At 36.7% G+C, this 27,990-nt stretch overlaps 1 protein-coding gene across 1 annotated transcript in view; it reads right to left on the bottom strand.

Moving 5' to 3' along the window:
- Window positions 1-27,939, bottom strand: part of rabl2 (RAB, member of RAS oncogene family-like 2) — a 33,400-nt gene extending 5,461 nt beyond the window's left edge. Inside the window, exons 1-4 of the mRNA XM_042496358.2 lie at window positions 27,254-27,939; window positions 26,191-26,220; window positions 20,593-20,672; window positions 20,416-20,495 (exon numbers count right to left, since the gene is read on the bottom strand). Of these exons, the coding sequence (XP_042352292.1) occupies window positions 20,416-20,495; window positions 20,593-20,672; window positions 26,191-26,220; window positions 27,254-27,360 (297 nt within the window). The 5' untranslated portion in view covers window positions 27,361-27,939. The remainder of the gene's footprint in view (window positions 1-20,415; window positions 20,496-20,592; window positions 20,673-26,190; window positions 26,221-27,253) is intronic.
- Between the last annotated feature and the right edge of the window lie 51 nt (window positions 27,940-27,990).

Here is a 27,990-nt window from a genome sequence, read left to right as displayed (position 1 = left end):
CTTAAAAACAGCTAAAAACTGCTGAAAACTGCATAAAAAACCTTGCCGAGACACGCCATGGCACAGAATGGTGCAAAAATGATCAAAAACACAATAAAATAGTATGTTGAAAAAATGACAGAAAAAGCAAGGCTATAGTATGGCAAAAATGTCAAAAAATGGCATATCTTAAAAACAGCTAAAAACTACTGAAAACTGCATAAAATAGCGTGCCGAAACACGCCATGGAGCAGGATGTTGCAAAAATGACTAAAAACACAATAAAATGGCATGTTGAAAAAAATGACACAAAAAGCAAGGCTATAGTATGGCAAAAATGTCAAAAAATGGTATGTCTTAAAAACAGCTAAAAACTGCAGAAAACTGCATAAAATAGTGTGCTGAAACATGCCATGGAGCAGGATGTTGCAAAAATGACTAAAAACACAATAAAATGGCATGTTGAAAAAATGACCCAAAAAGCAAGGCTATAGTATGGCAAAAATGGCAAAAAATGGCATGTCTTAAAAACAGCTAAAAACTGCTAAAAACTGCATAAAAAACCTTGCCGAGACACGCCATGGCACAGAATGGTGCAAAAATGACTGAAAACACAATAAAATAGTATGTTGAAAAAATGACAGAAAAAGCAAGGCTATAGTATGGCAAAAATGTCAAAAAAAAATGGCATATCTCAAAAACTGCAAAACACTGCTGAAAACTGCATGAAATAGCGTGCCGAAACACGCCATGGAGCAGGATGTTGCAAAAATGACTAAAAACACAATAAAATAGTATGTTGAAAAAATGACCCAAAAAGCAAGGCTATAGTATGGCAAAAATGTCAAAAATTGCATGTCTTAAAAACGGCTAAAAACTGCTGAAAACTGCATAAAATACTGTGCCAAGACACACCATGGCATAAAATGTTGCAAAAATGACTAAAAACACAATAAAATGGCATGTTGAAAAAAATGACACAAAAAGCAAGGCAAAAATGTCAAAAAATGGTATGTCTCAAAAACAGCTAAAAACTGCCGAAAACTGCATAAAATAGCGTGTCGAGACACGCCATGGCATAGACTGTTGCAAAAATGACTAAAAACACAATAAAATAGTATGTTGAAAAAATGACAGAAAAAGCAAGGCTATAGTATGGCAAAAATGTCAAAAAATGACATGTCTTAAAAACGGCTAAAACCTAATTAAAACTGCATAAAATACCTTGCCGAGACACGCCATGGCACAGAATGTTGCAAAAATGACTAAAAACACAATAAAATGGTATGTTGAAAAAATGACACAAAAAGCAAGGCTATAGTATGGCAAAAATGTCAAAAAATGGCATGTCTGAAAAACAGCTAAAAACTGCCGAAAACTGCATAAAATAGCGTGCTGAAACACGCCATGGAGCAGGATGTTGCAAAAATGACTAAAAACACAATAAAATGGCATGTTGAAAAAATGACCCAAAAAGCAAGGCTATAGTATGGCAAAAAATGTCAAAAATGGCATGTCTTTAAAACGGCTAAAATCTATTGAAAACTGCATAAAATACCTTGCCGACACACGCCATGGCATAGTATGTTGCAAAAATGACTACAAACACAATAAAATGGTATATTGAAAAAATGACACAAAAAGCAAGGCTATAGTATGGCAAAAATGTCAAAAAATGGCATATCTTAAAAACAGCTAAAAACTGCTGAAAACTGCATGAAATAGCGTGCCGAAACACGCCATGGAGCAGGATGTTGCAAAAATGACTAAAAACACAATAAAATGGTATGTTGAAAAAATGACCCAAAAAGCAAGGCTATAGTATGGCAAAAATGTCAAAAAATGGCATGTCTTAAAAACGACTAAAAACTGCTGAAAACTGCATAAAATACCTTGCCGAGACACGCCATAGCATAGAACATTGCAAAAATGACTGAAAACACAATAAAATGGTATGTTGAAAAAATGAACCAAAAAGCAAGGCTATAGTATGGCAAAAATGTCAAAAAATGGCATGTCTTAAAAATGGATAAAAACTGCTGAAAACTGCATAAAATAGCGTGCCGAAACACGCCATGGAGCAGAATGTTGCAAAAATGACTAAAAACACAATAAAATAGTATGTTGAAAAAATTACCCAAAAAGCAAGGCTATAGTATGGCAAAAATGTCAAAAAATGGCATGTCTTAAAAACGGCTAAAAACTAATGAAAACTGCATGTAATACCTTGGCGAGACACGCCATGGCACAGAATGTTGCAAAAATGACTGAAAACACAATAAAATTGTATGTTGAAAAAATAACCTAAAAAGCAAGGCTATAGTATGGCAAAAATGTCAAAAAATGGCATATCTTAAAAATGACAAAAAACTGCTGAAAACTGCATAAAATACCTTGCCGAGACACGCCATGGAGCAGAATGTTGCAAAAATGACTGAAAACACAATAAAATGGTATGTTGAAAAAATGAACCAAAAAGCAAGGCTATAGTATGGCAAAAATGTCAAAAAATGACATGTCTGAAAAACAGCTAAAAACTGCTGAAAACTGCATGAAATACCTTGCCGAGAAACGCCATGGCACAGAATGTTGGAAAAATGACTGAAAACACAATAAAATGGCATGTTGAAAAAATGACCCAAAAAGCAAGGCTATAGTATGGCAAAATTGTCAAAAAATGGCATATCTTAAAAATGACAAAAAACTGCCGAAAGCTACATAAAATACCTTGCCGAGACACGCCATGGCACAGAATGTTGCAAAAATGACTAAAAACACAATGAAATAGTATGTTGAAAAAATGACCAAAAAAGCAAGGCTATAGTATGGCAAAAATGTCAAAAAATGACATGTCTTAAAAATGGCTAAAACCCAATTAAAACTGCATAAAATACCTTGCCGAGACACGCCATGGCACAGAATGTTGCAAAAATGACTAAAAACACAATAAAATGATATGTTGAAAAAATGACACAAAAAGCAAGGCTATAGTATGGCAAAAATGTCAAAAAACGGCATGTCTGAAAAACAGCTAAAAACTGCCGAAAACTGCATAAAATAGCGTGCCGAAACACGCCATGGAGCAGGATGTTGCAAAAATGACTAAAAACACAATAAAATTGCATATTGAAAAAATGACACAATAAGCAAGGCTATAGTATGGCAAAAATGTCAAAAAATGGCATGTCTTAAAAACAGCTAAAACCTAATGAAAACTGCATAAAATACCTTGCCGAGACACGCCATGGCATAGAACGTTGCAAAAATGACTAAAAACACAATAAAATGGCATGTTGAAAAAATGACCCAAAAAGCAAGGCTATAGTATGGCAAAAATGTCAAAAAATGGCATATCTTAAAAACAGCTAAAACCTAATGAAAACTGCATAAAATACCTTGCCGAGACACGCCATAGCATAGAACGTTGCAAAAAGGACTAAAAACACAATAAAATGGTATGTTGAAAAAATGACCAAAACAGCAAGGCTATAGTATGGCAAAAATGTCAAAAAATGACATGTCTTAAAAACGGCTAAAACCTAATTAAAACTGCATAAAATACCTTGCCGAGACACGCCATGGCACAGAATGTTGTAAAAATGACTAAAAACACAATAAAATGGTATGTTGAAAACATGACACAAAAAGCAAGGCTATAGTATGGCAAAAATGTCAAAAAATGACATGTCTTAAAAATGGCTAAAACCCAATTAAAACTGCATAAAATACCTTGCGGAGACACGCCATGGCACAGAATGTTGCAAAAATGACTAAAAACACAATGAAATAGTATGTTGAAAAAAATGACACAAAAAGCAAGGCTATAGTATGGCAAAAATGTCAAAAAATGGCATGTCTGAAAAACAGCTAAAAACTGCTGAAAACTGCATAAAATAACGTGCAGAGACACGCCATGGCATAGAACGTTGCAAAAATGACCAAAAACACAATAAAATGATATGTTGAAAAAATGAACCAAAAAGCAAGGCTATAGTATGGCAAAAATGTCAAAAAATGGCATGTCTTAAAAACAGCTAAAACCTAATGAAAACTGCATAAAATACCTTGCTGAGACACGCCATAGCATAGAACGTTGCAAAAATGACTAAAAACACAATAAAATGGTATGTTGAAAAAATGACCCAAAAAGCAAGGCTATAGTATGGCAAAAATGTCAAAAAATGACATGTCTTAAAAACGACTAAAAACTGCTGAAAACTGCATGAAATACCTTGCCGAGAAACGCCATGGCACAGAATGTTGGAAAAATGACTGAAAACACAATAAAATGGCATGTTGAAAAAATGACCCAAAAAGCAAGGCTATAGTATGGCAAAAATGTCAAAAAATGGCATATCTTAAAAATGACAAAAAACCGCTGAAAACTACATAAAATACCTTGCCGAGACACGCCATAGAGCACAACGTTGCAAAAAATGACTAAAAACACAATAAAATAGTATGTTGAAAAAATGACCAAAAAAGCAAGGCTATAGTATGGCAAAAATGTCAAAAAATGACATGTCTTAAAAATGGCAAAAACCCAATTAAAACTGCATAAAATACCTTGCCGAGACATGCCATGGCACAGAATGTTGCAAAAATGAGTAAAAACACAATGAAATGGTATGTTGAAAAAATGACACAAAAAGCAAGGCTATAGTATGGCAAAAATGTCAAAAAACGGCATGTCTGAAAAACAGCTAAAAACTGCCGAAAACTGCATAAAATAGCGTGCCGAAACACGCCATGGAGCAGGATGTTGCAAAAATGACTAAAAACACAATAAAATTGCATATTGAAAAAATGACACAAAAAGCAAGGCTATAGTATGGCAAAAATGTCAAAAAATGGCATGTCTTAAAAACGGCTAAAAACTAATGAAAACTGCATGAAATACCTTGCCGAGACACGCCATGTCACAGAATGTTGGAAAAATGACTAAAAACACAATAAAATGGTATGTTGAAAAAAAGACACAAAAAGCAAGGCTATAGTATGGCAAAAATGTCAAAAAATGGCATGTCTTAAAAATGGATAAAAACTGCTCAAAACTGCATAAAATAGCGTGCCGAAACACGCCATGGAGCAGAATGTTGCAAAAATGACTAAAAACACAATAAAATGTTGTGTTGAAAAAATGACACAAAAAGCAAGGCTATAGTATGGCAAAAAATGTCAAAAAATGGCATGTCTTAAAAACAGCTAAAACCTAATGAAAACTGCATAAAATTCCTTGCCGAGACACGCCATGGCACAGAATGTTGGAAAAATGACTGAAAACACAATAAAATGGCATGTTGAAAAAATGACACAAAAAGCAAGGCTATAGTATGGCAAAAATGTCAAAAAATGGCATATCTTAAAAACAGCTAAAAACTGCTGAAAACTGCATAAAATACCTTGCCGAGACACGCCATGGAGCACAACGTTGCAAAAAATGACAAAAACACAATAAAATAGTATGTTGAAAAAATGACCAAAAAAGCAAGGCTATAGTATGGCAAAAATGTCAAAAAATGACATGTCTTAAAAATGGCTAAAACCCAATTAAAACTGCATAAAATACCTTGCCGAGACATGCCATGGCACAGAATGTTGCAAAAATGACTAAAAACACAATAAAATGGTATGTTGAAAAAATGACACAAAAAGCAAGGCTATAGTATGGCAAAAATGTCAAAAAATTGCATGTCTTAAAAACGACTAAAAACTGCTGAAAACTGCATAAAATACCTTGCCGAGACACGCCATGGCACAGAATGTTGGAAAAATGACTAAAAACACAATAAAATGGTATGTTGAAAAAAAGACACAAAAAGCAAGGCTATAGTATGGCAAAAATGTCAAAAAATGGCATGTCTTAAAAATCGATAAAAACTGCTGAAAACTGCATAAAATAGCGTGCCGAAACACGCCATGGAGCAGAATGTTGCAAAAATGACTAAAAACACAATAAAATGTTGTGTTGAAAAAATGACACAAAAAGCAAGGCTATAGTATGGCAAAAATGTCAAAAAATGGCATGTCTTAAAAACGACTAAAAACTGCTGAAAACTGCATAAAATACCTTGCTGAGACACGCCATAGCATAGAACGTTGCAAAAATGACTAAAAACACAATAAAATGGTATGTTGAAAAAATGACCCAAAAAGCAAGGCTATAGTATGGCAAAAATGTCAAAAAATGGCATGTCTTAAAAACGACTAAAAACTGCTGAAAACTGCATAAAATACCTTGCCGAGAAACGCCATGGCACAGAATGTTGGAAAAATGACCGAAAACACAATAAAATGGCATGTTGAAAAAATGACCCAAAAAGCAAGGCTATAGTATGGCAAAAATGTCAAAAAATGGCATATCTTAAAAATGACAAAAAACTGCTGAAAACTGCATAAAATACCTTGCCGAGACACGCCATGGAGCACAACGTTGCAAAAAATGACAAAAACACAATAAAATAGTATGTTGAAAAAATGACCAAAAAAGCAAGGCTATAGTATGGCAAAAATGTCAAAAAATGACATGTCTTAAAAATGGCTAAAACCCAATTAAAACTGCATAAAATACCTTGCCGAGACATGCCATGGCACAGAATGTTGCAAAAATGAGTAAAAACACAATGAAATGGTATGTTGAAAAAATGACACAAAAAGCAAGGCTATAGTATGGCAAAAATGTCAAAAAACGGCATGTCTGAAAAACAGCTAAAAACTGCTGAAAACTGCATAAAATAGCGTGCCGAAACACGCCATGGAGCAGGATGTTGCAAAAATGACTAAAAACACAATAAAATGGTGTGTTGAAAAAATGACACAAAAAGCAAGGCTATAGTATGGCAAAAATGTCAAAAACGGCATGTCTGAAAAACAGCTAAAAACTGCCGAAAACTGCATAAAATAGCGTGCCGAAACATGCCATGGAGCAGGATGTTGCAAAAATGACTAAAAACACAATAAAATTGCATATTGAAAAAATGACACAAAAAGCAAGGCTATAGTATGGCAAAAATGTCAAAAAATGGCATGTCTTAAAAACGGCTAAAAACTGCTGAAAACTGCATGAAATACCTTGCCGAGACACGCCATGTCACAGAATGTTGGAAAAATGACTAAAAACACAATAAAATGGTATGTTGAAAAAAAGACACAAAAAGCAAGGCTATAGTATGGCAAAAATGTCAAAAAATGGCATGTCTGAAAAATGACTAAAAACTGCTGAAAACTGCATAAAATAGCATACCGAGACACGCCATGGTACAGAACGTTTCAGAAATGACCAAAAACACAATAAAATGATATGTTGAAAAAATGACACAAAAAGCAAGGCTATAGTATGGCAAAAATGTCAGAAAATGGCATGTCTTAAAAATGGATAAAAACTGCTGAAAACTGCAAAAAATATCGTGCCAAGACACGCCATGTGATAGAACGTTGCAAAAATGACTGAAAACACAATAAAATGGTATGTTGAAAAAATGAACAAAAAAGCAAGGCTATAGTAAGGCAAAAATGTCAAAAAATGGCATGTCTTAAAAACAGCTAAAACCTAATGAAAACTGCATAAAATACCTTGCCGAGAAACGCCATAGCATAGAACGTTGCAAAAATGACTAAAAACACAATAAAATGGTATGTTGAAAAAATGACACAAAAAGCAAGGCTATAGTATGGCAAAAATGTCAAAAAATGGCATGTCTGAAAAACAGCTAAAAACTGCTGAAAACTGCATAAAATAGCGTGCCGAGAAACGCCATGGCACAGAACGTTGGAAAAATGACTAAAAACACAATAAAATGGTATATTGAAAAAATGACACAAAAAGCAAGGCTATAGTATGGCAAAAATGTCAAAAAATGGCATATCTCAAAAACTGCAAAACACTGCTGAAAACTGCATAAACTAGCGTGCCGAAACAAACTATGGAATAGAATGTTGCAAAAATGACTGAAAACACAATAAAATAGTATGTTGAAAAAATGAACAAAAAAGCAAGGCCATAGTAAGGCAAAAATGTCAAAAAATGGCATGTCTTAAAAACAGCTAAAACCTAATGAAAACTGCATAAAATACCTTGCCGAGAAACGCCATGGCACAGAACGTTGGAAAAATGACTAAAAACACAATAAAATGGTATGTTGAAAAAATGACACAAAAAGCAAGGCTATAGTATGGCAAAAATGTCAAAAAATGGCATGTCTTAAAAAATGGCTAAAAACTGCTGAAAACTGCATAAAATAGCGTGCCGAAACACGCCATGGAGCAGAATGTTGCAAAAATGACTAAAAACACAATAAAATGGTATGTTGAAAAAATGACACAAAAAGCAAGGCTATAGTATGGCAAAAATGTCAAAAAATGGCATATCTTAAAAATGACAAAAAACTGCTGAAAACTACATAAAATACCTTGCCGAGACACGCCATGGAGCACAACGTTGCAAAAAATGACTAAAAACACAATAAAATGATATGTTGAAAAAATGACACAAAAAGCAAGGCTATAGTAAGGCAAAAATGTCAAAAAATGGCATGTCTTAAAAACAGCTAAAACCTAATGAAAACTGCATAAAATACCTTGCCGAGACACGCCATGGCATAGAACGTTGCAAAAATGACTAAAAACACAATAAAATGGCATGTTGAAAAAATGACACAAAAAGCAAGGCTATAGTATGGCAAAAATGTCAAAAAATGGCATGTCTTAAAAACAGCTAAAAACTGCTGAAAACTGCATAAAATAGCGTGCCGAAACACGCCATGGAGCAGAATGTTGCAAAAATGACTAAAAACACAATAAAATGGTATGTTGAAAAAATGACACAAAAAGCAAGGCTATAGTATGGCAAAAATGTCAAAAAATGGCATGTCTTAAAAACAGCTAAAAACTACTGAAAACTGCATAAAATACCTTGCCGAGACACGCCATGGCACAGAATGTTGCAAAAATGACTAAAAACACAATAAAATGGTATGTTGAAAAAATGACACAAAAAGCAAGGCTATAATATGGCAAAAATGTCAAAAAATGGCATGTCTTAAAAACAGCTAAAACCTAATGAAAACTGCATAAAAAACCTTGCCGAGACACGCCATAGCATAAAACGTTGCAAAAATGACTAAACACACAATAAAATGGTGTGTTGAAAAAATGACACAAAAAGCAAGGCTATAGTATGGCAAAAATGTCAAAAAACGGCATGTCTTAAAAACAGCTAAAAACTGCCGAAAACTGCATAAAATAGCGTGCTGAAACACGCCATGGAGCAGGATGTTGCAAAAATGACTAAAAACACAATAAAATTGCATATTGAAAAAATGACCCAAAAAGCAAGGCTATAGTATGGCAAAAATGTCAAAAAATGGCATGTCTTAAAAACGGCTAAAAACTGCTGAAAACTGCATGAAATACCTTGCCGAGACACGCCATGGCACAGAATGTTGGAAAAATGACTAAAAACACAATAAAATGGCATGTTGAAAAAAAGACACAAAAAGCAAGGCTATAGTATGGCGAAAAATGTGAAAAAATGGCATGTCTTAAAAATGGATAAAAACTGCTGAAAACTGCATAAAATAGCGTGCCGAAACACGCCATGGAGCAGAATGCTGCAAAAATGACTGAAAACACAATAAAATGGTATGTTGAAAAAATGACACAAAAAGCAAGGCTATAGTATGGCAAAAATGTCAAAAAATGGCATGTCTTAAAAACAGCTAAAACCTAATGAAAACTGCATAAAATAGCGTGCCGAAACATGCCATGGCATAGAACGTTGCAAAAATGACTAAAAACACAATAAAATGGTATGTTGAAAAAATGACACAAAAAGCAAGGCTATAGTATGGCAAAAATGTCAAAAAACGGCATGTCTTAAAAACAGCTAAAAACTGCCGAAAACTGCATAAAATAGCGTGCCGAAACACGCCATGGAGCAGGATGTTGCAAAAATGACTAAAAACACAATAAAATTGCATATTGAAAAAATGACACAAAAAGCAAGGCTATAGTATGGCAAAAATGTCAAAAAATGGCATGTCTTAAAAACAGCTAAAACCTAATGAAAACTGCATAAAATACCTTGCCGAGACACGCCATGGCATAGAACGTTGGAAAAATGACTAAAAACACAATAAAATGGCATGTTGAAAAAAAGACACAAAAAGCAAGGCTATAGTATGGCAAAAATGTGAAAAAATGGCATGTCTTAAAAATGGATAAAAACTGCTGAAAACTGCATAAAATAGCGTGCCGAAACACGCCATGGAGCAGAATGCTGCAAAAATGACTGAAAACACAATAAAATGGTATGTTGAAAAAATGACACAAAAAGCAAGGCTATAGTATGGCAAAAATGTCAAAAAATGGCATGTCTTAAAAACAGCTAAAACCTAATGAAAACTGCATAAAATAGCGTGCCGAAACATGCCATGGCATAGAACGTTGCAAAAATGACTAAAAACACAATAAAATGGTATGTTGAAAAAATGACACAAAAAGCAAGGCTATAGTATGGCAAAAATGTCAAAAAATGGCATGTCTTAAAAACGGCTAAAAACTACTGAAAAATGCATAAAATAGCGTGCAGAGACACGCCATGGCATAGAACGTTGCAAAAATGACCAAAAACACAATAAAATGGTATGTTGAAAAAATGACACAAAAAGCAAGGCTATAGTATGGCAAAAATGTCAAAAAATGGCATGTCTTAAAAACGGCTAAAACCTAATGAAAACTGCATAAAATACCTTGCCGAGACACGCCATTGCACAGAATGTTGCAAAAATGACTGAAAACACAATGAAATAGTATGTTGAAAAAAATGACACAAAAAGCAAGGCTTTAGTATGGCAAAAATGTCAAAAAATGGCATGTCTTAAAAACAGCTAAAAACTACTGAAAACTGCATGAAATACCTTGCTGAGACACGCCATGGCACAGAATGTTGCAAAAATGACTAAAAACACAATAAAATGGCATGTTGAAAAAATGACACAAAAAGCAAGGCTATAGTATGGCAAAAATGTCAAAAAATGGCATGTCTTAAAAACGGCTAAAACCTAATGAAAACTGCATAAAATACCTTGCCGAGACACGCCATTGCACAGAATGTTGCAAAAATGACTGAAAACACAATGAAATAGTATGTTGAAAAAAATGACACAAAAAGCAAGGCTTTAGTATGGCAAAAATGTCAAAAAATGGCATGTCTTAAAAACGGCTAAAAACTAATGAAAACTGCATAAAATAGTGTGCCGAGACACGCCATGGCATAGAACGCTGCAAAAATGACTAAAAACACAATAAAATGGTATGTTGAAAAAATGACACAAAAAGCAAGGCTATAGTATGGCAAAAATGTCAAAAAATGGCATGTCTTAAAAACAGCTAAAAACTACTGAAAACTGCATAAAATACCTTGCCGAGACACGCCATGGAGCAGAATGTTGCAAAAATGACTGAAAACACAATAAAATGGTATGTTGAAAAAATGACACAAAAAGCAAGGCTATAGTATGGCAAAAAATGTCAAAAAATGGCATGTCTTAAAAACGACTAAAAACTGCTGAAAACTGCATAAAATACCTTGCCGAGACACGCCATGGCATAGAACGTTGCAAAAATGACCAAAAACACAATAAAATTGCATGTTGAAAAAATGACACAAAAAGCAAGGCTATAGTATGGCAAAAATGGCAAAAAATGGCATGTCTTAAAAACGGCTAAAACCTAATGAAAACTGCATAAAATACCTTGCCGAGACACGCCATTGCACAGAATGTTGCAAAAATGACTGAAAACACAATGAAATAGTATGTTGAAAAAAATGACACAAAAAGCAAGGCTTTAGTATGGCAAAAATGTCAAAAAATGGCATGTCTTAAAAACGGCTAAAAACTAATGAAAACTGCATAAAATAGTGTGCCGAGACACGCCATGGCATAGAACGTTGCAAAAATGACTAAAAACACAATAAAATGGTATGTTGAAAAAATGACACAAAAAGCAAGGCTATAGTATGGCAAAAATGTCAAAAAAATGGCATGTCTTAAATACGACTAAAAACTGCTGAAAACTGCATAAAATACCTTGCCAAGACACGCCATGGCATAGAACGTTGCAAAAATGACTGAAAACACAATAAAATGGTATGTTGAAAAAATGACACAAAAAGCAAGGCTATAGTATAGCAAAAATGTCAAAAAATGGCATGTCTTAAAAACGGCTAAAACCTAATGAAAACTGCATGAAATACCTTGCCGAGACACGCCATGGCATAGAACATTGGAAAAATGACTAAAAACACAATAAAATGGCATGTTGAAAAAATGACCTAAAAAGCAAGGCTATAGTATGGCAAAAATGTCAAAAAATGGCATGTCTTAAAAACAGCTAAAAACTGCTGAAAACTGCATAAAATAGCGTGCAGAGACACGCCATGGCATAGAACGTTGCAAAAATGACCAAAAACACAATAAAATGGTATGTTGAAAAAATGACACAAAAAGCAAGGCTATAGTATGGCAAAAATGTCAAAAAATGTCTACGCCATGGCACAGAATGTTGGAAAAATGACTGAAAACACAAGAAAATGGCATGTTTAAAAAAATGACCTAAAAAGCAAGGCTATAGTATGGCAAAAATGTCAAAAAATGGCATGTCTTGAAAACGACTAAAAACTGCTGAAAACTGCATAAAATAGCGTGCCGAAACACGCCATAAAGCAGAATGCTGCAAAAATGACTAAAAACACAATAAAATGGTATGTTGCAAAAATGACACAAAAAGCAAGGCTATAGTATGGCAAAAATGTCAAAAAATGGCATGTCTGAAAAACAGCTAAAAACTGCTGAAAACTGCATAAAATACCTTGCCGAGACACGCCATGGCATAGAACGTTGCTATTGTGACCAAAAACACAATAAAATGGCATGTTGAAAAAATGACCTAAAAAGCAAGGCTATAGTATGGCAAAAATGTCAAAAAATGGCATGTCTTAAAAACGACTAAAAACTGCTGAAAACTGCATAAAATAGCGTGCCGAAACACGCCATGGAGCAGAATGTTGCAAAAATGACTAAAAACACAATACAATGGTATGTTGCAAAAATGACACAAAAAGCAAGGCTATAGTATGGCAAAAATGTCAAAAAATCGCATGTCTAAAAAACTGCTAAAAACTGCTGAAAACTGCATGAAATACCTTGCCGAGACACGCCATGGCACAGAATGTTGGAAAAATGACTGAAAACACAAGAAAATGGCATGTTTAAAAAAATGACCTAAAAAGCAAGGCTATAGTATGGCGAAAAATGTCTAAAATTGACATGTCTCAAAAACTGCTGAGTACCACTGAAAACTGCATAACATAGTGTGCCGAGACAAGAAACAGTCAAAAACACCATAATATAACATGTTGCAAAAACGACTTCAAATGCTGTACTATAGTATGGCGAAAATTGTCGAAATATGACATGTCAAAAAACAGATGAAAATAGCAGAAAAATGCATGTCGAGATATGTCATAGTATAGAGTAATGAATAAAAATCCAAAAAACATCATAATATAGAATGTGGAAAAAAACAGCAAAGTATAGTATGTCAAGTATATGACACGTCAAAAAAAACAGCTGAAAACCACATACAACAGCATGCATAAAAATGTCATAGCCTGTCAAAAAAACAGCCAAAAAAATCAGTGTACATTATCTTGAAAAACTGGCTAAAAACAACATAGCATAGTATGTCAAAAAAAACGTCTGGAAACGACATATTAGAGCATGCTGAAACACCTAATAATATAGCATATTAACAGTCTTTTTAATATAGTATGTCAACAAAATGGCTAAAAATGACATAGTATAGTATGTTGAAATATGTATGTGAAATTGTGACATGGCGAAAAAATGACTGAAATTGGCATAATCCCATGTCATAAGCATGTCAAACACGTAATAATATAGCATTTTGGAAAAAATGGCTGAAAATGCCATGGTATAGAATATCATAAAATGTCAAATTTTTACATGTTGAAAAAGTGGCTGAAAAAACATATTAGAGCAAACTGAAACAGGTCATAATATAGCATGTTGAAAAAAACAGCTGAAAATGACATAGTATTGTATGTTGAAATACGTAAGTGAAATCCTGGCATGTTGAAAAAATGGCTAAAAATGAAATAATCTAGCATGTCAAAACACATTGCATTATAGCATGTCAAAAAAACAGCCAAAACGGTCATAATATAGCATTTTAAAACATGACATAAAACAACATAGTATAGTTTGTCAAAAAATGTCAAATTTTGACCTTTGAAAAAGGGCTCAAAACGACATACAAGAGTATGCTGAAACAGGTCATAGTACAGCATGTAGAAAGAACAGCCAAGAATGGCAACAAATTGACCGAAAACTCCATAGTACTGTATGTCAAAATATGTCAAAATATGAAATGTTAAAAAAACAAAGTCGAAATATAGAATTTGAAAAAAAAACGGCTGAAAACGACATAGTATAGTATGTCCATAAATGTAAAATTTTAATATGTAAAAAAAAAATGACTGAAAACTAAATAAATGTCAAAAAAGGCACAGTAAAGAACGTCGTCCAAAATGGCATAAAAAGTCAAACTTTAGTATGTCGTCCAAAATATCACAAAAAGTCACACTATAATATGTCGTCCAAAATATCACAAACAAGTCATAGTATCGTATATATCCGAAATATCACAAAAAAAACTCATAGTATAGTATGTCGTCCAAAATATCACAAAAAAGTCACAAAATAGTATGTCATCCAAAATATCACAAAAAACTCATATTGTCTTATGTCATCCAAAATATCACAAAAAAGTCATACTCTCATTTGTCACCCAAAATATCACGAAAAAGTAATACTTTAGTATGTCACCCAAAATATCACGAAAAAGTAATACTTTAGTATGTCATCCAAAACATCACAAAAAAGTCAAAATATAGTATGTTGTCCAAAACATCACAAAAAAAATCATACTATAGAATGTTGTCCAAAATATCACAATAAATTCATAGTAAAGTTTGTCGTCAAAAATACCACATAAAAGTCGCACTGTCGTACGTCATCCAAAATATCACGAAAAAGTCATAGTAGCATATATTGTTCAAATAATCACAAAAAAGTCAAAGTATTGTATTTTTCCTAAATATCACAAAAAAAGTCATAGTATAGTATGTCTTAAATATCACAAAAAAGTCATGCCATAGTTTGTCATCCAAAACATCACAAAAACGTCATACTATAGTATGTCGTCCAAGATATCAAAACGTCATAGTATAGTATATCGTCCCAAATGTCACAAAAAAGTCATACTATAGTATGTTGTCCAAAATATGACAATTAATAATAATAATTGTAAAATAGCTCAATCTTCCACCTCAAAGTTAAACCCTTCCAAACCCCTCACTCTGACACAGTCAGCAAACAGTGTGTGTGAGAGCTTTAGTGTCCCTACATCAAAACATGAAAAAGAACACAGATGTCGCTGAAAATATCATAAAAAGTCATTGTTTAATATGTCATCCATGTCATAAAAAAGTACTTGTTTAGTATGTTGTCCGTAATGTCATAAAAAAGTCATAGGATAGTATGTCGTCCAAAATATCACAAAAAAAGTCTTGCTATGGTATGTCGTCCAAAATATCACAAAAAAGTCATGTTTAACAATTTGAAGGGTGTCAAAAACTAAAAGTGAAAAGCCTTCACAAAAAGAATTTAGAGAATTGCAACGAGATCAGAGGGATTGAAGAAAATGGTATGGAATTGTAGATTTGAAAAACTTTGGGGGCCTTTTCTCTAAGTACATTTAATCTTTTCATTAGGTTATTTGACTTTAACCTCGCCTGTCCAACAGACAAGGATTCAAACCCACAATTCTTGGTCATGCTTGGCACCCATACTGAGGCTGTTAATCCACCAAGCCATCATCGACCCTTAACATGTGGACCTTTTCTCCAGGCGCTGTTAACCTTTTTATTTAGCTGTTGAACTTATGAATTTGCCTTCCTTGCCCAACGGATGGGGAGTCAAACTCACAACTCTTGGCTATATTTGCACCACTTTCAGACATTTAAACCTCCATGCATAAAGCTCCATCCACATGGAGACCTTGTCTCCAGAGAAACATTTAACCGTTTAATTTGGCAGTAGGACGTTAAAATTCCCCTGACCTTCCAAAGTTACAGGGATTGGAACTGACATTTTTTGGTTATTCTTAGTACTATATAGAGACAGTTATTCTACCACACTACCACCGCCCTCCACATGAGAACCTTTTTCCTGGGCACATTAAACCTTTTTATTAGGCTGAACCTCCTGATCTCCCAGAAACCCTTTTAACAGCCTGAGCTAATGAGCTGGACACACACCTCCAACCACCCACCAAATGGGGACCTCTTTTTCAGGTGCAGTTAACCTTTTCATTTGGCTGTTGGGAGTTTAAAAATCACCTTCCCTGTCCAACAGACAGGAATTCAAACCAACAATTTTTGGCTATATTTTGCACCGTATTGAGACAGTTAATAAACCCCACAACCATCACCCTCCACATGTAGACCTCCTCTCCAGGGAAACATATAACCTTTTAATTTGGCTGCTGGACTTTAAAATTCACCTGTGCTGCCAAACTGACAGGGATTCCCTCCTTGGCACCATATTGAGACAGTTTTTACAACATGCCACCAGCATCCTCCGCATGAAAACCTTTTCTCCGGTTGCATTTAACCTTTTAATTTGGCTGTTTAAGTTTAAAATTCTTTTGCTCTGGACAAGGCTTGAACCCAAAATCTCCCGATCTCCAAGGAAGCCTTTCAAATTCCTGAGCTAATGAGATGGACACACTTGCAACCACCTCCTTGAACATTTTCTCTTGCATCTTTAGACCAGTACCCACCAAATGGGAACCTTTTCTCCAGGTACAGTTAACCTCTACATTTGGCTGGTGAACTTTAGAATTCACCATCCCTGCCCAGAGGACGGGGATTCAAACCCACAAATCTTGGCTATCCTTTGCACCATAATAAGATAGTTAATTCACCCTGCCACCATTACCCTCCACATGTAGACCTTTGCTCTGGGAGCATTTAACCTTGTCGTTTGGTTGTTGGAGTGAAAATTCATCTGCCCTGTCCTAAAGACAGGAACTCAAACCCACAATTTTTTGGCCACCCTTGCCACTATACCAGGACTGTTAACCCACCATGCAAATAGCACCTTCCACATGTAGACCTTTGCTCCAGGTGCATTTAACCTTCATTAGGCTGTTGGATTTCAAAATTCACCAGCGCTACCAAACAGATGGGGATTTGAACCCACAATTCCTGGCCATCCTTGGCATTATATAGAGACAGTTAATAAAACTTGTTTGGAGTTTAAAATTCAGCTGCACTGCCCAAAACCTCATGATGTCAAAGCAAACCTTTTAACTGCCTGAGCTATTGAGCTGGACAACCATTTGACAATGTGTTAAAAAAAAACCTTCAGCCTTTAATCCTTTAACATTCCTTCGCTAACAGTCTAAGATCTTGCATCAGACATTTTTTCCATCTTTCCTCTGAGCATTGGGCCTCAAAACACACCAGACTAAGGGACTTAAGACTGCAGTTTGCTAAATATGCTGCCATACTACAAAACAAGTCCCGTAAAAGAACTGAGTAAGTAAACCATGACCAGTTACATTATTCTTTTATTTCTAACTTGTGTTCATGGGAAGCATCATTTTATTTTCTTGAGCTACAGCACAGCACTACTTAATGCTACATCTGAAAAAGTTTTTCAGTTCAGGGGTCTGACTAAAACATGGAACTTAAGATATTACACAGAACTGTTAACTGTGACATTAGTCTCATCCGGGGAAAAATGCATATTTAGCTGTAACCTGGTTATTTGGTTAATTCACATGCAAACAAAAAAATACACATCAAACACAGTAATTTGTTTATATTTTAAGCAGCAGTTACTAAATGTGCACACGGACAGGAGTTTTTGCCATGCTGACTTGCACATACAAGGAGTTTTTCTTGATATGATTAGCACAGTGCAAAGTCTAAACACATTATATAAAAAATACAATAGAAAATATTTTTAAAAATTACTTTCACTCCAGACAGCTTGCAAAATAGGCTAATTGATCACCTGAGAATTTAATCCAGATCCTCCAGCCTTAAAACCAATCCTCTATGTCCCTGAGCTGATGAGCTGAGACACTTGAAGCCTCCTCCTAGAAGATTTTTCTCTTGTGCTTTTAGACAAAGCATTTCCAAAAAAAGTTAGGTAACAGTTTATATTTGAACTTGCACATTTATGAGGGAAAAAGTCACAGACTAAGACCAAAGTCAGGTTACATGGTATAAACAGTAAAGTCCTGAAAAATCTGCAGATGTGTTGGATGAATGGTCAATGCAATGCAATGTGTTTGAGTGTTAAACAGTCTTAAATTTTTAAATAAGTCATAGTATTTTATGTTTAAAAAAATAATAATATAGTTTGTCACAGTTTTTTTTAAGTCACTGAAGTATGTCATCACTAGAATTACAACCATGCAATTGTGTGCCTCTACCCACCAGTCAAGTCTCACATAAGCCTCATTCCCACTGCACAGCAAACCAGCTAATACCCCCTAACATCTGGCTTTACAATGCAATGGGAATGCGTACAATCAGCATTGACACCCGGGTCAAATGAATCTGCAGTAGACAATTTTTTTTTAGTCGCCTCAGGCTCTGATTGCCATTGATAGGAACGCAACACCCCGGTGAACACAGCAATTTCAGCCCTTTAACCAGCGAGATGCAATGATGCGCTGTCACTAAGTACCCTCTGTTTTCTCCTAAGTGGCGCTAAAACACCAACGCAAATACATCTCCACTGAGTTTGAAAGAGACACTGGATAAGTAAGAGATGTATAATGAGAAGAAACCACTGAAAAGTGTTCAAGGAACTCTGGTCCTGCTGCTGTCTGCTGTTTACCTGTTCTCCTGCCTGTCTGTGATGTCACACAGACACACAAACAAGACAATGCACACACACACACACACACACACACACACACACACACACACACACACACACACACACACACACACACACACACAACAACTAACAGAAAGCCGTAATTTCAGTGGCAGTGGGAATAGAGCCATTTAGCGAGTTTAACCATGTTTAAAAAACCTCTTTGCAACCGCGAATTGCGGTAGGAATGAGGTGTTACAGTAAACATGAAAGCTTCACACACATTGTCATCCACAGCAGCAGTCTCTGACTAAATGTCTCCCTTTTTGTTTCATAGTTATGATGTTGAGCAATGGCCAGAAAGGTGTTTTTCTGCATAGTATTATGATCTCACAGTGAAGTCTGATCTTCTGGATATATAATGTCACGGTGGTTGCAAGTGTGTCCATCACAAATTTATCATTATATAATCTGTGTGAATTTTATCACAACTGGGCCAGGCTTATGGTCAGAAAAGCATAGTATGCGAAAAAAAAGTCATAGTAAAGTGTGTCCAAAACTGTCATAGTATTGTATGTTGAAAAAAAATCATTGTATAATGTCTCTAACTGGAAAAAGAAAGCGTTATCATATAACACCAGTATTGGCCTTGATTCACTGGCTTCCTGTCCACTTCAGGATTGGTTTTAAGATTTTAGTAGTTGTTTTTAAGGTCTTAAATGGGCTGGTACCACCTTATTTAATGGAGCTTCTACACCATCACACTCCAGCTAGAGCTTTGGGGTCCACCAAACAAATGCTGTTACTGGTTCCTAGATTGCGTTATAAGAACAGAGGTGACCGAGCCTTTGCAGTGGCTGCCCCTCGAGCAACTTTTTACATAAGAGCTGCTCAGTCCCAAGGAGCCTTTCAGTTGCTGCTGAAGACCCATCTTTTTTCACTGGCGTTCACTTCCAGTTGACCTGAGGCACCTCGACTTAAAGTATTGTGCTGTATCTCTTGTATTTTATTTTGTACTTATTTATCATGCTTTACTAGTTATAGATGTTTTTGTCCCTTATTTTTATGAATGTTCAGTACTTTGGTCAACTACGGTTGTTTTAAATGTGCTATATAAATAAAATTGACATTGACAAAAAGCCATAGTATTCTATATTAAAGTCATTATAGTGTGTCAAAAAAGTCAGTATATTGTGCAGTAAAAAAGTTGTAGAAATAAAAGTATAGTGTTAAAAAAAGTCATAGTATAGTATGTAGAAAAAAGTCATAGTATAGTATGTAGAAAAAAGTCATAGTATAGTATGTAGAAAAAAGTCATAGTATAGTATGTAGAAAATTGTCTTAAAAGGTGAATTCCAATCGGACACAAACTCATTGCATTAAAAAGACATCTGTTAACAGGTGTTGGCATGTTATCTGTAGAGTGGGAATGAGGCTCAAGGGTGTATTTTACCATAATGCATGCATGTGCGTTGTGGTAGTATGAGGGATGCATGCTCTGAAATCTCTCCTGACCAGCAGTGTCCCAGAAATCTGTGAATCACAAACAAAAACATATCTCTGGTGATTTAACCTTTACTTAGGTAAGTAGTCACTGGGCTCAGAACAAAAGTAGTTGCACAATACATACCCACAGCGACCGACTTGTTTCCTACAGTGGCTGTGTGTTTGTAGAGCGTCAAGGCATAGGTTGACAACTGCTGCGGCCGACTGCAGAAACAGTTAAAGATCTTAACCTCTCAACGATCTGCTTTGTTGGGGCATGCCAGCTTGATCTTGGACAGCATGTTCATCAGGTATCAGACACTTAAAGTTAATGCTTTTAAGACATTTCAATTTCACAATTCCACAATTTTGTCCCCTATATTATTTAATATGTATTTGGATGAACTATCGGAAAAATTGAACTGGTGTAACACAGGCTGCCTTGTTGGAAACTCTGTCATCAATCATCTGATGTATGCAGATGACCTGGTAATTTTTAGTCCATATATTGCTGCGTTTCAGCTATTACTAAACATATGTTCACAGTATGGCAAAGATAGTGATATTATATTTCATCCCAAAAAGAGTAATGGCATGATAGTTAAAACCAGAGAGGACAGGAAATAAGTTTTTTTCCAGTGTTAAATGTGTGTGATGCTCCTCTTATCTGAAGTAAAGTAATAAAATACCTTGGTCATTTTCTTACTGATGATTTGAGTGATGACAGAGATATTTATCGACAGTGCTGTAAACTCTATGCTCAGGCTAATATGTTGATTTGTAAGTTTAGTATGTGTTCTAGTTATGTGAAATGTCCATTATTCAGATCCTTCTGTACACCCATGTATACAGCTCACCTGTGGTGTAATTACAGGAGAAGCAGTATGAAGAGGCCCATAGTGGCTTACAATGATGCATTCAGGCTGCTGCTTTGGGCCCCGAGATGGCAAAGTGCCAGTCAACTGTTTGTCTCCTCTACATGCATAGAGGAGACAAACAGTTGACCATGCTGCTACATGCAAGGCTCTTTTGATGCTTAGTTTTATGCCTAGATGAATCTGAAAACAGCATCATAGAAACTTTGACAAATCCCAGAATTGAATTGAACTGAATTGATTGAATTGAACTGAATTGCTCCCTGGTTCAGTCTGGACTTTCTGCTAACCCAAAGATTTTAATCCACCACAGTCTTGTCGAGCCAATGTGTGATCCGTTCTGTATCTGAAAACATCAGCAGCCAGTTAGGGAGTGCATTATAGTGGATGACGTAGCATACAGGCAGCTACTTTCAAAAAAGTACAAGTGCTAACTACAAGGTGCAAGGTAGACTTATTTGTCATTTTTCTTAAACATGGTTTAAGAAGAAATTATTTTCCCCATGTTGATCAATACTGATATTTATCACGATATATAATTCGATAATGCTGCTCCTTCCCCGCAAGAGTATTTTTATTAAGTTGCCAGTCAGCGGCAGCATTTTTGGTCATATTCACTAATCTTTCAAGACCTCTGGAATATTTTCTGTTTTGAATATATAATGAATGAATAGAACAGATCTTTCAAACACAAAAAACATTTAATTCTAGTTTCTTCCATTTCTTTTTCATCAACATCTGAATTTGTGCATTTTCATCAAAAAAACGAATACAACAAAATCGCGTTTTTGTAAAAGAAAGCCATTTTCAAGAGCAAAATCAATTTCATTTTTTACATTTTGTTATTGTTTTTTGGAAGCACCACAGCTAAAGAACAGTCCCTAAGAAATGACTTTGCAGTGAAGGCTGCCTTTACATATTGTCCTGCTTGCTTCTTGAGTTGAAAGTCATCAAACATCAGAGATCAGTTTATTATTTCAACATAACCGAGCTGGAAACTCACTACACCTGAACTCACACCGTGAGAAGCATCCCCTCTCTTCCTTTTTTTTAAATAACGCCACTGAGAGGGTCCAAAAAGCCACTTAATAGTGATAAAGTGGGCACATTAGTAGTCCTCTTTACCGGTCACCTTGGGACCTTAGATCCTCTTGTTCGTTTGTTTTTGGACGTGGAAATGTTGTTTCACCTTCACCTTCACCTTCTCCGCTTATCCAGCTGCCTTAGCAGGGAAGCCCAGACTTCACTCTCCCCGGCTACTTTATCCAGCTCTTCCCCAAGTTGTTCCCAGGCCAGCTAGTCGAGCATAGTCTCTCCAGCGTGTGCTGGATTTTCCCCGGGGTCTCCTACCAGTGGGACGTGCCCTGAACACCTTGACCTGGTTGAAGCTCTCCCAGAGGTGGGAGTTGAAGCTCCTTCTGACGGGAGACCCTGCCAGACGTTCCCAGCAGACCTTCACAATGCGTTTGGGTCTGCCAGGTCTGACCGGCGTCCTCCCCCACCATAGGAGCCAGAACATGCCTGAACATGGTGTTCGTTATGGACAATCTGTGGTGAGCACACAAGTCCATTAACAAAACACCACTCGGGTTCAGATCAGGGGCATTCCTCCCGATCACACCTCTCCAGGTCTCACTGTTACTGCCAACGTGAGTGTTGAAGTCCCCCCACAGAACGAGGGAATCCCCAGAAGGAGCACTCTCCAGCACCCCCTCTAAGGACTCCAAAAAGGGTGGATACTCTGAGCTGCCGTTTGGACCATAGGCACAAACAACAGTCAGGATCTACTGTCTAGAGGCTACCCTCTTGTCCACCGAGGTAAACTCCAACATACAGGCACCGAGCCAGGGGGCAATAGGTACTGCCACCTCTGCCCGACGCCTCTCACCAGTGGCAACTCCAGATTGGAAGAGAGTCCAACCCCTCTCGAGAAGACTGTTTCTAGCCCATGCTATGTGTCGAGGTGAGGCCAACCATATCTAGTTGGAACTTCTCAACTTTGTGCACCAGCTCAGGCTCCTTCACCACCAGAGAGGTGACATTCCACGTCCCTTCTGAAGCCACGTTGCCTCTTCGGGCTGTGCCCAGCCAGGCCCCATAAGTAAAGGCCTGACCACCAGGTGCTCGCCATCGAGCCCTACCCCCAGGCTTGGCTCCGGGGGGAGCCACGTCCAGGCAAGGGAAACTTTGAACCATTTATGTTTTTCATCATAAGGGGTCCGGTGAGCTACGCTTTGTCTGGTCCCTCCCCTAGGACCTGTTTGCCATGGGTGACCCTACCAGGGGCATAAAGCCCCCGTCAACTGAGCTCCTAGGATCATTGGGACACGCAAACCCCTCCACCATGATAAGGTGGTAGCTCAGGGAGGTGGAAATGTTGTTTTATGGCATAACATCTGTAACAGTGTCCCTTACACTACAGTGAAAACACTGATTGATGGACAATGGCGGGGAAAGAGTTTAAAAAAAAAGAAGAGAAAAAGAAACAATGCTTAGCCCGCCGGCAGGGTGTCAGGTGGCTATTATATGCTGTTTTTAATTTCTCATCTCGGCACACTCACCTCAGCACAAAATAAACTTGCAGTGAAAAATGAGCATGTACTGTGTACCTGCTGCTAACTGACAGACGTCTAACAACTTCCGCTGTAAGACACAGCACGGCGGGAAAGCTGTTTGAATCTATCTAGGTCTGGCCACATCGAGTAAAAATGACCATAGTTTATCATCGACGCACTTTTTATCGCGATCCCGTATCGAGATCGTTTTATCGCCCAGCCTTAGGTTACTGCTGGTTTTCAGTATTCTTTGGGCTCTCACAGACACCTCACTTCACCGAGGTCACTGATGCTCTGTTGATGGGAAGCAGTGAAGTTCTGGGCAGTTTTAATCACCCGCTGCAGAGGCTTCCTGTCCTGGGCCGTGCATGAACTTTAGAATTAGCAGAGTAAACACAGCCATCAGTGAAGTTAAATCAGTGATAGAGTTGATAACAGCAATTAAACAAGAACTAGAAGATGCACTACTTTTTCACAATTTTTCTGACTGGATTTGGCAAAATGGCATCTGGACAGTTATGGAGTACAATAGCTGATTACTGCACAAACAAAAACATGTACCTGCAGCAGACAGTGTAGGACAAACACGTGCTGCAGTGCATCAATTATTTCTTAGTTGTGATTATTCAGAAATAAAATAAAAGAGGATGCACCACAATTAAACAGTAACACATGCCCAACAATATGAGTAATTTCAGCACAGTGTCTAAAGTACTTATTGGAAACATATAAAAGAGCAGCTCTAAGCAGCCAGCAGCAATTAACTATATAAATGACTGGCTTGACATTCAGATGATTCATAAACATTCTTTAATTCTCAGCAGCTATCACAACATCATAATCTAGCTTTGCATGATTTTAACTGCGATAGCTCGTACAAACGAAACTTCGTCACACAAAACAGCCTTTTTTATGCTATAATAGAGAGCAAACATCTGTATTTGGATCTGTATTCCTGCTTCTCTATTACTAGTTTTCTAAATTGCGCACCTAAAGGTTTAGACTTTTTTTTATGAAAAAAAGAAATGTAAATGTAGATAAGTTATAACCTGCCTGTTGACGTGTCAATCAGGCTTCTCTCTCTCTCTCTCTCTCTCTCCCTCTCCCTCTCTGACCTGAGGTGCGCATCAGTAACTCATCCCTGACTGTCACTTTAAATATGCAGCGCTGTCAGTGCCCACAGTGCAGGCTGGTCAGGGACAGGTCAAATGATGAGAAACAACAGGGGCACTGAGCTTATGATTTTTTCTCTCTTTATGTGTTCAGTTGTTATTTCCAAGGCAGAGCATTAGGGCTAGGTGCTAAAGGACGCAGCAAATTATTATGTGTTTTTTAGCGCAACCAGCATGACTATGCCAAGGGCCGGCCCTGCCTCTACCAAGCCCTCTTCTGCCTAATGTCCGGTCACAGGAGAATAAAATGGATGAGATGCGATTGAGGCTCACTCAGCAACAGGAGATAAGAGACTGCTCTGTGCACATCTTCATCCTGGATCAAGCTATTGCTCTGAATGGGCAGACCTTGTTGGGAGCCATAAGGACACAAGACTCTGATGCAAATTAAAAAAATGTACTGCAGGAATTGAATGATGCCACAAGCAGAAACATTCCCGAGCAACTGGATGGAATCTTCATAGCAGCTGTTGTTTCTAATCAACTCATCCTTCAACTCAAAAGATGTAGCAGGATCAAGGACAAATGTAATTTTGTTTTTTAAACTTTGTTTAAAAAATGACCAAAAAATCAACCCTTTACCTTCTAACGGAGGAACAAATACGAGAGCCTGCAAAGTAGGGGATCACAACCATACATATCAGTGTTCATAACGCTTTGGACAGACAAGGATGCTGACAGCAGGTATTTAGCGGTCCAGACACAACTGTGCTGCATTAGAAATGTGAAATAACATTATATTTCATACATAACATTAACACCAGTGAATCGCAAAAAACGTGTGGATTGTTGTCGACGAGGTACACGTCACATACAAAGGGTAAATATAAATAAATTGTAGATTTTAGACTGCTACTGTCTAACTGACAATCTATTTGTGTAGGAGAGGAGCAAACGTTAATGCTAACGTCAGGACTGACTGAAGGAGTCTGTCTGTCAAAGCCAGAAATCCCCGCCCATTGAAATGGTTGCAATTGGCAGGAAGTCCAGACTGAACCAGGGAGAGAGACACAAAGTTGAGCTCACGTCATCAGGATAGTCTTACCAGGGCTATGAAATAGGATAGGTTAGAACGACATAATGTGACTTACAAACATAAATGACACGTTTCATTTTAAATAGCTAAAGCTCAAAAGGATACTATTCATCCATTAGAAACCTCTCCATCAGCCTACGAGAGAGAGAGAGAGAAACAATCTGCGTCAACGTAACAATACTGTAATGTTAGACAGGATGACATATAATCTACTGGGCCCAGTTGCTAAAAAGTAATCTGATCAGATTTGAGATATAGGATTGGCTCAAATCTTGAAAATGAGTTGCTCAAAAAAAGCAAAAAAGGATTCTGAAATCAGATTAGATCATGTACTCCAGTCTTGGTTGTGTTTCGGATCAAACCTTGAATTTGTGTTGTTCAAATTGTTTTAGTAGAATCTGGATACCTAGGTTAAAAAAAAATAAGGATCCTGATCCCTGCAAAGAGTGGATCCAGGTTGAATTTCAGCAACAAAATGTAATAAAACTTCGGAAATGTACACATTTATTTATATTTTGCACATGATTTGTTAAACAGTTAGAGAGATTAAGTAGAAAAAAACAGACATTAGGCTATCTATTAAGCCCTTCAGTTAGTTTTTTTTTTTTTTTAAAAAAAGAGAGAGAGAAAGGTATTTTTCTTGTATAAATTCCCCGAGTAGCAGTCAATATTTAACAAAAATTATTTAAAGTTACAATAACAGAGATCTCTTTCTCGTTCTCCCTGGTAGTACTTTCGGTAATAGGTAGTAATTGCAGTGTGTCTTGAAACCAGTCTGGTGAATAATTAAATCAAACATCCAGTTCCTAATACTGCAAACACAAAGGCTTTTATCAGTGGGCCATAAGTTCAGCTACCATTGTGTTACCTCGTTTGGTGATAGATGGTGACAAGACAACAGAGTCTCTACAGAGCCGACAACCTATATTGTGATATGTAGTCCCAGTCAGAGCACTAATTATCTGGATTTGGTAGTCTTAAAAAGTTTGAATCTGGATCAGGATGATCCAATCCAATGTTGCATTAAAAAAACAGTACAAAAGTGAGATGGGTTAGCTGATCCTGGATAACAAAACTTTTTCAACAACGGAGCTCTGGAGAAAGTTTCAAATATTCTAAAACACAAAGCAGCCATAAGCTGCCTAAGCTTGTTGCAGATAATACTCACTTAGATTTACCAACTGCGCTGTCTCCCAAACAGATGATCTTCACTTGTTCGTCTGAATCATACTTCTTTTGGTCTAGTTCAGGAACGCTGCCAGCGTCGCTTGCCATTTTGCCCTCCTTTTAAACTGTCTATCGCGTTGACCAGGGTGATTATATTTCCAAAAAGTGACCTGAATCTGAGATGATAAATTACTTAAAACAACCCTACAGTAGTTAGCGTTTAACGACAACCACGATGAGTGTTAGCTAGCTTTAGCTGAGGTAAACAACGTGTGGTCCAGCTTGATATCGCTCATATCACTGCTTCGTTGGCTTTGACGTCGACAAACCGGATGCCAGATGAAGCTGAATATAGCAGAGAGACGGTCATTGATTACATTTGTCTTTTTAAAGTATCTGATGGGTAACGCTACTGCACCGTTACCTTTACAATGAGCTACTGAAGGAGGCTAAAGTTAGCGCCACTAACTGAAGTAGCGTTGATAGCATTTATGCAGGAGTGATTGTCCTAATGTCGCTGACTGTCTTCTGTATATAACGTTTCTCTATCACAAGAAAAAACAATCGTATATTCGCTACACCTTGCTATGTATTGAGATATTAAAAGAGAATATAAAGATACGTAAATGTCTAATCTCCGACGGTTTTCGTTTCTATGCAACGGGGACGCCCGAAGGACCTCGTCGTCATTCCTACTGTCCTTACAAGTGCCTGTCAAGAATGCTCCTCCATTGACCC

This window comes from Plectropomus leopardus, chromosome 7, assembly GCF_026936395.1.
Source record: "Plectropomus leopardus strain MGB_pleo_1.0 chromosome 7, ASM2693639v1, whole genome shotgun sequence".
NCBI classification, from domain to species: Eukaryota; Metazoa; Chordata; class Actinopteri; order Perciformes; family Serranidae; genus Plectropomus; species Plectropomus leopardus.
Note: the sequence above shows the minus strand (reverse complement) of the source record. Positions and strands in the feature narration are given on the sequence as shown.